Raw genomic sequence first — 12,442 nt, forward strand, 5'->3', positions numbered from 1 at the left:
TCAGAGGTCAAATCTGACTTCCCTCCACATCTGAAAATAAACCTCATGGTATAAACTAACTATGGTAGAAGTTTCATGTTTCTTTCAAAAAGTGCACAATTTCATGGTTATCCGCTCTACTATAATAGAGTTTGATTCCTAAACTTTAAAGTGGTAGATTTTGCTTCTTAGATCAGTACCCCAAATTCAATTTTTTTTTCTCTCTAAAACAAACGCAACGTGACGCTTGACGTCAGCACGCTACGCGCCAAATTTGTATAGTGCGGAAGGCGCAACAACAAAACGTTAGTGTCAACAGCTGCAGTGTTTTTAGCATTTTGTCGGTTAATTTCTGGTATTTTAGAGAAATTATTCCTCTGCAGTATGTCTCAACCGGAGGGCTATTCACCGAGCTTCAAGCGACCGGCTGAAATTATGCGAATGAGGAGGAAAAGAACCAGAAGCGACGCCAGTGTGTTCTCCAGCCCGAGCGGACGGGGCTCCACTGCCGGGCAAAGCGACTCTTCGCCGGCAGGAGTTCGGCCTTTCTCCCCGGGGCCGCTTTTTAACACCCAGAGTCGTCCCGGATGTGGAATAAAGCGCAGAAACCCGTTCGCAAACATTGAGAATACGTACAGTCCAAGCAAGAAATGTCTAATTTACCACGAGGACGAACATGTAGAAGCTGTGGACCGGTGCAAGAAAAATAAATTGACAGAAAAGGAGGGAGAGGAGGAGATGTCAACAAAGACGGACTGTAATGCAGCGTTACCTCTCAGTGCGAGGCTGACTGAGGCAGAGAAACACGAACACCGAGATGTTAACAGCAAGGTCAGTTATACACCTACTATTACTACTATTATTTTAACTTGCAAAACCCCACTACTAGCTGCACAGCTGTCTTGAAAAACAAGGTGCCGTATATTAGCCTTAACCTCGTGATAATAAGAATCAGAACCAGAATTAAGGTTAATTACACATAAAAGAAATTTGCTTTGGAGTTTGGTGCAAACATAAACATAGCATAAGGTAATAAGTTGTAAGAGAAGATCAAAAATATAACAATTATAAAAAGAAAAATGTAACGATTATATAAAGAAAAAGACAATATTATGAAAAACAGCAGTATAATATATTGTTGAGATTTAATATGAACAAACAGAACCGTTATAAGTGCTTTACAGAGCGAGTTACCCTAAACAAAACAATAACCATGAGTACAACAACCATTGTCATTAAATAGACATGGACAGTTAGTAACATAACTGATCTGTAAATATCAAATGCATCACGTGAGGCATTGGGGCAACTCACTTTTAGCTATAGGTCTATCTGTGTTTAATTATCAGGTAGAATTTATATTTATTATGTGATCCCTGTTAAATAAACTTGTAAGGAAATGTTGCAATTGATTACTTTTATTTATGCATACTTTTCTGAAAGACAAACATAGTGTTTAGGCACCAGAGACCTTTAGTTAATGTTCATCTGACTCCAGTATACAGTACATTTGTTTTTGCGGTGACATGCTGACATTTTGATATGTTTACCCTTCCGTCCTCTGCTGTAGAAATGTCTATCTTTCTCTGAAGATGACTCCTTGTTCGAAGAAGAGGAGGAAGATGTCATGAGCCCACTAATAAAGGTTGGATATCATATCTATACAAAACATCTGTTGGTAGGTTCTAACCATGAGCCACATGTGTTTAAAAACCTCTTCAATGTCTCTCCCCAGAGCCCCCAGGCCATTGCTCCTGCCTCCATCGCCCCCCCCGTGTGCACAGTGTTTCCCACAGACTGGAGCCTGAAGACGCGCCTCCTCTTCACCTCCCCCCTCACCCTGTCCTGGGCCGAGAACCCCAAAGCTCAGGAGGAGGCCACAGGGCTGAGTCAGCACCTCAGAGCTCACTTCATCACGCTGCCACACAGCCTGCAGGTAGACTCAACACTGGATCTCTCACATCTGACATTTGTAGGCTTTTATTTATTAAGCCTAACAAATAATATTCCTACTGCGGTTTGATCATTGCACTAATCTATATTTTGTATTATTTGTAATGAATTGTACAGCCCTAACTAGGATCATGTTACTTATGAAATACTTTCCTGTTGCTGTTTTGGAGAAATGTAGTTTCTCAAAAAACAAAACATTCCAATATGTTTTCTGAACTTATCAAAGCTCTCCTCTCCAGAATGAACCTGTAGAAAGAGAAGTACAATAGCAACAGTAGGGGACATGTCTTTAGGGGTTTGTAAACAATGTCATTGCTTCTGCAGGACCCCCGCTCGTGCTCGGAGCTGCGCTGTGCGTTCCAGCAGAGCCTGGTGTACTGGCAGCACCCCTCCCTGCCCTGGCTCTCCCTGTTCCCCCGCATCAACGCTGAGAGGAGCTTCACCGGGAAGTGCACCCCGTGGGCCCAGGACCGCGCCCTGCAGCAGAGTCTCATGAGCGAATGGTGAGGCTTGAGACAAAGTAGTGTACAGGAACAGTTTTGTGACCTTTGTGTGACTTTGGGACTCTGCTTTTTCTCTCAGGTCCGTGAGTCTGTCGTCCCTCTACAGTCTGCTGAAGACCAAGCTGTGTCCGTACTTCTACCTCTGCTCATATCAGGTACACGCTGTCACTTGAATCCTGTTATAAAGGAGGGAGAACATGCTTGGTGGTGCTTTTCACACTACCATCCAAATAGACATTTTCACTGCAACTTTGTGTATAAACTGGTATCAAACTAAATCCCCAAGTGCAGTACAAGAACCTCCAGATTGTACTTTCGTAGAGTAATTAGTTGACTTACCAACTCTGATGATTTCCCTCTACCTACTCTCAGTTCTCAGTGTTGTTCAGGGCAGCAGGAGTGGGGGGGTCCGGCAGCATCACGGCCCTCATCTCTCCCACAACCCGGGGTCTCAGAGAGTCCATGAAGGCTGAAGGTGAGTCTTACCATTACACTTTTTAAAAACCTTTATTCTGACTGCTTATTCTGGTTTTTCATTGGACTCCTCTCTGTTGTGTCCCTGTGCAGGTATAGAGTTCAGTCTCCCCCTGGTGGAGGACAGGAGAAAGAGCAGGGAGCAGCAGAAGCACCCGGGCAAGGAGGAGGAGGAGGGGGAGGAGCAGGAGTAAGAGTCCGCTGTACATTACTGCAACCAGTGTTGTTGTCATTTGTTTATGTCCTTCTTTTTTAATGCAAACAAAACATTTTGTATTGATCTGCAGGTGTTCTGATCTGAAAGAGGCCGAGGAGCGCCACGGAGAGAAGGACGAAGACAACGACGATGAAGACGGCAGCTTCTCCTGGCTGAAGGAGATTGGGGTCCAGGACAAAATCAAGAAGCCCGACAGCAACACCATCCAAATGTATCCTCCTCAATCATTTCTATGTTTAGGACTCATTCCTGCACCACTTTGTTGTACCGCGTCTAATTAAATGTGTGATAGCTGCAGTTAAAGCTCCTTGACCCCAGTGCAGGCAAAAGGAGGGTCAGACCGTGTCTCTGGACCACAAGCCCGAGTCGGTGGTGTGTGTGGAGGGAACACACACCTTCACCCTCATCAACTTCCTCATCAACTGCAAGAGTCTGGTGGCTGCGGCGGGCCCCCAGGCCGGGTTACCCCCCACGCTTCTAGCCCCGAACGCTTTCAAAGGAGCCACCATGCACACACTGAAGGTATGGAGAAACACACACACACACACACACACACACACACACACACACACACACACACACACACACACACACACACACACACACACACACACACACACACACACACACACACACACACATACATATTTCTATGTCTGCAGTGCATATGACTGAATGTGTGTGTGTGTGTGTGTGTGTATTTCAGGCCCGCAGTGTGAATGTAAAAAGCCAGATTGGGGGTTCCTACCAGGACATCAGCAGTCTGGAGATCACAGGTACTTTGTCCTATTTCATACCTCCATCATTTTGTTAGCAATTTTATTTAGTTGTGGCAGAAATTGACTTTTTCTGAATGTCATTTCTCTTCAGGACCTATCCTCCCCTCGTCTCTCCACACAATCACCAACCTCCTCCGGCCGGCACAGAAGGGAAACTTCTCCTCTGCTCTCTACACACACACTCCTACCGCTGTCATGAACACACAACACCACGGCAGCAGTACAGGCCTTAAAGATGCTACATGAGCTCACATTTTCGGCTTCACATTTTGAAGTAAAATAATGATGGCAATTGCAGATACTGCTTGGCTTAAGCGATATCAACATACAGTATTATGAAAGATATACATAGTAGGAGGGCTTATAAGGGGTCACCCACAAACACTTTTTTAAATCATAGCGTGTTGAAAAATATGGAGAGAAAAGTCCATGCATGGCATTTTAAAATATGAAAAAGTATATAGTGTACTTTTAGAATTTGCTCCTCATGTATGCCACTGGATGCCAGAAATGCTCCTGTGACTATGATGTGTGTGTATAGCTCCACCTGGTGGTCACTCACTGCACATGCTCTCCCTCCTCCTGTCTGCAGAGCTCTGCCGGCTCCTCGGACCTGTCTGCCTGTGGCCTCCACCCTGCCTCCATCCAGCAGCTGACGCAGCCCTCCACCCTGGGAAAGACTGCTCTGAGCCACATCAGCATGATCAACTACAGCTACACCTGGAGGAGCTGATGGAGGAGTGATGGAGCCATCAGCTGTGAGAGGGGGGAGCACTGCTGTTCGATCTGCTTCACCTTCTCTTTACAAACATCAAAACAAACTGTTTCTGTCCATACACATTTTATTGTATTTGAATATCTATGTATGTCTGGCATGTATTGTGAATGTGTTTTTAAGGTTGATACATTTATTATTCATTAATATTTTTTAAAATGTATTTAATGACTTGTTTTATCAAATAAAATGAATGTTGCAACATCAGATGTTGTGATTCAAGACCATCATTCATGGTGATGCAAAAAAAGTTTGTGGAAAATATTTAAAGAAAACAACGTAGTATAGTTTGTTGAAAATATGGGGAAAAAACAATATAGTATGTAGAAATGTTTCTATATTTTTACATGTCAAAGATTACTATACTATATAGATTACTATCCTTCCGGGTTACAGGCTCTGATAATGTACACATTTCATACATTCATTATTTAAAAACATTTCCTGTTGCTTAAACATGTTTTGTCCATGGAATAAAAGTAAGAAAAAAAACAGCATTGTATGTCGAAAATGTGAGATAAACTATAAGCTATTTTAAAAAATCAGCATTTGCCTATACATACATTTTTACAATAAATATAAAGTAAACTAGGTGAGAATAAGACCATTTCCAAAGACTATGGCAACAATTATTTGCCATGGATAGCCCAACTTTAGCAGGCACAATTCAATGTTAACTAAACATGAAGATGGTTTATTCTGCCATGGCCCCCCCACAGGATGGTATGACCCGTACACGCCACGCCCCCTGCTGGCCAGAGACGCTACATAGCCAAGGTCAGCTGACTGATACGGATGACGCAATGGCAACAGCTCACAACAACTTCGCCAGCTCACGAGATGCACACGGAAGAGTGACTGGAGGGAATAAACAGCGATAACTAGAGTTTCCTGTGATTTAAAAGGTCAGTCAATGGCCAAACGTCCACACAAACTTAACAAATAAGCAAACCAACACATAAGCGAAACAAATAAGCAAACAAACACATAAGCGAACAAATAAGCAAACAAACAAACACGGTACCGCTGTGTTAGCTTACAGCTATGCTAACGCCGGTACAGTTGCTACAGTCAGGCCGAATAAACAAACCGCTCATTGTCAAATTCAACCGAGTCATGGTCGCTTTGAAATAATAGAATACTTTGAGAAGTACCATGACATTTCATTCTTTTTTTTTAACGGACTGCATGTTCGCTACTGTAGTTGTCAGTGGATGAGCACTTCCGGTTTACAGGCTCTGATAATGTACACACATCACTTCATACATGATTCTCTTAATACATTTTTCAATAGCTTAAACATGGTTTTTCGAGGTATTTAATCCATTGGTGATGTATGTTTAGCAGCAGATATACTCTTTCTGCAGTGGTGTTAGGGTGCAGTTTTAATTCATAATGCGCCTATCTTGTAGCTATGATGTGTGTATAGCTCCACCTGGTGGTCACTAACTGCACATGCTATAAGTAGCAATACTACATACAATTACTGTACCAAAAGTAAAAGTACTCTACGATTCTGAAATGGGCCATTATGCATAAGCATGTATATATATTTTCAACCTTTATTTAACCAGGTGCATCCCATTGAGATCATTGATCTCTTTTTCAAGGGAGACCTGCAGCAATTCGACTACACATGAAGACATAAAAACATAAAACAACAGAAAAACAAAAGGACATCATACAACATAGTTACAGGGTTACAATTTACATAGCTAACGACATTTACAGGTACCAACAGTATCAGATTGCATAGCATCTATCCGTTTTCCAAACCACATTGTTCAGAGTCACAGACTGTGGTGTTCACAGAAGCAGAGTTAGTCACAGAATCAAACAGAGAGCCACAGGACACAAAATGCTCATTAAAACAATTGGACATAGTGGCCCTGTCCGATATAGTGCCAGATGCTGTGGCAAGGAGGTAGCTCATTACGGATTTCACCGGTGGATATCGATTGTATGGCTTTCCAAAATGTTCTAGGATTATTCAGGTTCTTTGTGGTCACTGACAGATAATACTTCGACTTAGCACTTTTGATTTGTGATGTGAAGCTATTTCTTAGCTGCCTAAAATGAAGCCAGGCTACCTCTGAGCCTGATTGCCTAGCCCTAGCCTTAGCTCAGGCCTTGTTTCTCTCATGCAGGAGACTAGACAATTCAGCAGAGAACCAAGGATTGTCTCGTCTCTTCACTCTACATGTACGCAGGGGTGCATGTCTATCAATCATTTCCATAAAACCAAGATAAAAATAAGACCATGCAGTTTCTACATCATCACACAGATCGATTTTTCCCCAATCAAAACCAAACAGGTCATGTACAAAACCCCAAAACCCTGTGTCTCTCTTTATGATAATGCGAGGTTTACTCTTGTGTCCCTAATTGTGGCCACAGCACAGTGGTCACTCACATCATTAGCTAATACTCCCACATATTAGTATGTATAGGGAACATTAGTTAGAATTAGATCAATTAAGGAGGATCTATTAGGGGACTTAATGTTAGGGCGAATAGGACTGTCTACAATCTGAGTAACATTTAATGAGATACATTTGAATAACTTTATATACTGCTGCTGGATATCTTCACCTATACATATATGTAAAGTTTACTAAATTAATGATTTATATTAGCTAATAATCTAAACCTAAAATGTAACTAGTAACTAAAAGCTGTCAAATAAATGCAGTAGAGTAAAAACAGCATCTCTCTTTGACTCTGTATTTTGTAAATGACATACTTTGGCATGTATTCTGATATATTGAATATTTGTTTATGACTTTTTAATGTCAATTTTTTTTCACAATGACATTCTATATTAATCACCTCCTTATATATATTATTAATATGTATCTATATATATAATATATATGTATTAATAGTGTACAAAATGTTTCCTTTTTTAATAACGTTTTTACGAAACCTTTCTTATAACCATGTCATAATGTTTGTTTTTCAAATGGAAATGATTCCAACATTAAATCCTGAGGACTTTCTTTATCTTGTGTTTCAGCGTTCGGAGGTCTGCAGATGGGCTGGTGCTTACAGAGGGAACTATGGAGGAGTTCAGGTTTGTCTCCGTTATTTCAACCATCACTAAATCACATTGTAGTGAACAATATGTGGGATTTCTATGAGTAACTAAACTATGAATTCATTTATGACATTACTTTTTATGCCTTTTATGACATTTGTATGGCTTTTTACCACGACACGTACTATACAATATATCTTTGCATTAAATAATATGATATTATTTTTGAGATATTTCGACATTTTATTCATAATACTATTAATCTACTTTTTGTATGTTCATTTTGACCTACTATACAACTTGTTTCTACTATGTCGCTTTTTTTTTATATTTTCATTCTATAGTCAGTACCTACTATTCTGACTTCATGGTGTCTTTTCTTCTTTTCTCCTCACAGGACTGCGAGGACATTAATCTGACATCAATGAAGACGGTGGCTTCAGGAGTTTCTGAAGAACTTACGGTACTATACCATACACGTAGCTATGGGTGGGCCTTGAACCAAGGCAACCACCAAAAAGCTGAAAAATGATCTGTAAAATCTGTCACAGCAGCCAGTGAATGTAGCGTATTGTAAATTGTCTGACTTTCAATACTTTTTTATTTTTCGAAAATCATTGTATCTTACTTCTTTACAAATTCAGATATAGAGAGGTGCAGTGACGCGTCCTAAAACCCAGAAGTAAGCTGCACATGGCTTCCCTCGACAACAAAGCCATGAGATTTCTCCACAGGATTTTGAAAAATAGCTGGAAATAAGATCTGTGGGAAACCAACCTGTTAGATAAATGCACCTTTTGTTCAGCCGGATAATATCCACATGTCTACCCTACTTTTATCATTTTCAAATCATAAATCTAATTGATAGATTTATGATCTCTCACTATGACCCAGAAATAAAACGGTGACTGGACGACCTGCCGGTGAACGGGAAACTTACAAGCCCCGATATCCAGAATGAGATACTGCAAATGGCTGCTTCTTTACTCATCACAAATACATGTGTGTTTATTCTCGTCATGTTCAACAGGCTGTTTGAAATGAGCGACTAGGCAAATGTTCCACTACAACAGTCACAGATTGCATCGATCTAATCGAGGGTCCTATAGGAAAACTATACTACATTGAGGAAAACAGAAGCTGACTTCATTAAACTTGTGACACTGAAAGATGATTTGATAAAAAAACACGACATCCTGAACTGTGACGTCACAAGAGGAGGTTGCTAGGAAAGCTTGGCGGTTGGCAAAGTGAATCTACTCTGGGCAAAGCCTCCCCTGTAAAGGACCTACACAACACTTTGAATCCTGTGCTTGACAGGCAGATTATGGAACTGGACTCTCGGTTTAAGGCGGACTCAGACGGGTTTATGAGAGCATTGTTGCCTCGGTCTACCTTTGGTGACAATGAATGAATTCATCCTGCCGGCACACACTTGCCCATCTGTGTGGAAGTGTTTGTACAGCAGCTAAAGAGAAAGGTGACAGCGGGCATAACCTTCCCATCACTCGTGGAGGTGCTCGACTCGTGTCCCACTGACATTTTCCCTCAAATGAATCGTGTCCTTCGGGCTCTCGTCTATGGCGTTATTTTTGTGCCTCTATTCTGAGCACGCAATGAAACATTTTGAGCACAGAAAAACATATTTTGCAAACACAACTGATTCTAAGCCCTCTCACAAACTCCTGCTCCGTGCGCAAGCAGACCGCTGCACGCGCTTTCTCTCTCTCCCTCGCTCAACCTCTCCACCCTGTGCGCGCTCAGGTTTGCACAGCGTTACAAATGTGCCACAAAACCAACCAATCGGAGAACTCAAGGAGGTCCATTCTGACTTATTTCAGTTAACATGCGTGTTAGGACATATTAAGTGTGTGTGGTCTTGAACGGGCTGGGCCCACCTGATTTATTTTGGACCCACCCACTCTTTGATATCTGCCTACGCCACTGCACTATACTAGGACTTTTCTGATATCTCCAACATACTACACTATGACTATTTCCAACCTAGTCATAGTATAGTGTGCTATTTGTATTTAAATGTTGGACATAGCTGGACATACTTTCCTGGATCTTTTGACACTAAACCAGAACGTTTTTCTGATATTTTCGACAAACTGACTTCATGGTATCTTTTTCTTCTTTACTCCGAACAGGACTGCGAGGACACTCATCTGACATCAATGAAGACGGTGGCTTCCTGAGTTTCTGAAGAACTTACGGTACTATACTTTGACTTTTCTGATATTTCCGACATGCTATACTATGTCTATTTATGATATTGTCAACTTGTTGATTTTTTGCATTTTTATATATTATATATATTTTCATTCTACTAAGCTGACTTCATGGTGTCTTTTTCTTCTTTTCCTGGAACACCGAGTGCAAGTACATCTGACATCAATGAAGACGGAGGCTTCCTGAGTTTCTGAAGAACTTACGGTACTATACTATGACTATTATGATATTTCCAACATACTATACTATGTCTCCTTTTAAAATGTTCTTCTGATATTACTATACTATACTATGTTGTTTATTATTAACATTTTTCATCATATTATATTATTAGTTTGAATTACATTTCTGACGTACTTTGCTATGTTTTCTTTTCATATTTTCGAAATTATACTATTTAGTTTTTTCTGACATTTTCAATCTACTATACTGACTTCATTGTGTCTTTTCTTCTTTTCTCCTCACAGGACTGCGAGGACATTCATCTGACATCAATGAAGACGGTGGCTTCCTGAGTTTCTGAAGAACTTACGGTACTATACTTTGACCTTTATGATATTTCCGACATACTGTACGATGTTTTCTTTTTGCATTTCTCCAACATTGGTTAGGGTTATGACTTTTTTTGTCATTTTTTTCAACATGCTATATTAGGACTTTTCGGTCATTTTGAACAAAATAAAATACCACGCCTGGTATCAACACACTATACCGTGCCTTATTATGGCATCAAATAATTGTTTTGATTATTTTTTTGCATTTTCTTTTTTAAATCGACATACATTCAACATATATCGACTATGGCGTTTCACATTTTTTGCAATGTTTCGAAATGCTATATTATGAATTTTCTGTCATCATTATAATCATACTATACTACGCCTTGTGTCTACACACTACACCGTGCCTTATTTCCACATAAAATACAATGTTTTCATGGGTTAGGGTTAGCTATACTGACTTCATGGTGTCTTTTTCTTCTTTTCTTCCCTCAGGACTGCGAGGACATTCATCTGACATCAATGAAGACGGTGGCTTCTGGAGTTTCTGAAGAACTTAAGGTACTATACTTTGACTTTTATGATATTTCCGACATGCTGTACGATGTTTTCTTTTAGTATTTTTCCAACATGGGTTAGGGTTATGACTTTTTTGACTTTTCTGTCATCGTTATCAACATACTATACTACGCCTTGTGTCTACGCCCTAAACCGTGCCTTATTTCCACATAAAATACAATGTTTTCATGGGTTAGGGTTAGCTATACTGACTTCATGGTGTCTTTTTCTTCTTTTCTTCCCACAGAGAGTGAAGAGAGGACCCCCCCCCCCCCCCATCAATTAAGACCCCGGCTGCCTATGTTTCTGAACAACCTGTGGACGTTTTCAGCCTTGGGGAAGTATAGCAGACTTAGCAGCCTGAGGGACGTATAGCAGACTTAACAGAATATCGATGTGGCTGCAGTGAGAGCACACAGCCACTTAGCAGACTTAGCCGACTTGGGGCGGTGGCTGGGGTGCCGAGCGGCCCCCCCCAGCCACGTCAGCCCCCCCCAGCCACGTCAGCCCCCCCGACTTAGCAGACTTAGCAGGCCTACAGACTTAGCAGACTATCGGCAGTGACTGCAGGGCCCTGCACAGGAGTGCAGTGAGAGCCGGCAGCCACCTATCGGCCGCTTATTAGACTTAGCAGACTTGGGGACGTTTAGCAGACCTAGCAGACTTGGGGACGTTTAGCAGACTTAGGGAAAAGGCTTCACTGCTATGTATGAATAAAATGAATAAATGTGAATAAAAAAAAGTTTCTTAAAATAAATTTGTCTCTTTTGTTCATTTACAGTTCCCAAGATAGTATGCTATTCACTACTCTCTCACTTCCTAACACTCCTTTATTCTATTCCCTTAATTAGCATCCTATTAACCTATTCATTACACCCTTACCCTTATCCATCTACTCTCTGCAACGTGTAAGGCTCAAACCTGCAACCTCTGGTCTACCAACCACCCTTCTATCTCCTTGAGCTATGAGACCTGATGACAATTCTCTGCTGTTACTTGTATTTGACTTCTTCATCAAGGGAAAGACACCTTAAAACTCTGCATGGCACAAGACTCAAACTCCTGGGATCTTTAAACCCAGTGGACCACCCGAGATTTGAACTCACGTTCTCTGGTCTCCAAGACGGGTTCTTATCACAGTGAGCCATACGACCTGACACAGTTAGATGTTCCCTGGCCTATCTGAGATTTTCACCTCAGGTTTGGACTTTAAAATACACAGCTCAAGCACCTCTTATTTGACTTGAGACGTTATTGTTTCGTAGAGCTTATGTCTTGTTCATTTGAGTTTGTGGACCTTAAAGATGACTGGACCTGAAGAGCCTTAAACGCACAACCTTCAGTCTCACAGGCAGTCTTCTAACGCTCTGAGCCATTTGACCTGACACAGTGTGAGAAGGTTTTGAAGTGATTTTGGCTTTTTATTTGGGAT

The 12,442-nt window shown here is 41.1% G+C and overlaps 1 protein-coding gene and 1 long non-coding RNA gene across 2 annotated transcripts; both read left to right on the forward strand.

Moving 5' to 3' along the window:
• Positions 1-253: 253 nt before the first annotated feature.
• On the forward strand, positions 254-4,910 carry donson (DNA replication fork stabilization factor DONSON). The gene is given in 13 exon segments (XM_079671983.1): positions 254-810; positions 1,550-1,624; positions 1,715-1,915; positions 2,257-2,435; positions 2,515-2,590; positions 2,808-2,910; positions 3,003-3,099; positions 3,197-3,337; positions 3,450-3,648; positions 3,833-3,902; positions 3,997-4,105; positions 4,107-4,125; positions 4,498-4,910. Coding segments are annotated over 13 exon segments (1,857 nt in total). The 5' UTR covers positions 254-363; the 3' UTR covers positions 4,639-4,910.
• A 5,059-nt stretch (positions 4,911-9,969) lies between these two features.
• Positions 9,970-11,506, forward strand: LOC307033494. The gene is made up of 3 exons (XR_013806530.1): positions 9,970-10,156; positions 10,420-10,485; positions 11,258-11,506. It is a non-coding gene; the product is annotated as an uncharacterized lncRNA (long non-coding RNA).
• Positions 11,507-12,442: the final 936 nt, after the last annotated feature.

The sequence above is a fragment of the Notothenia rossii genome (assembly GCF_949606895.1).
Source record: "Notothenia rossii genome assembly, chromosome: 3".
NCBI lineage: Eukaryota > Metazoa > Chordata > Actinopteri > Perciformes > Nototheniidae > Notothenia > Notothenia rossii.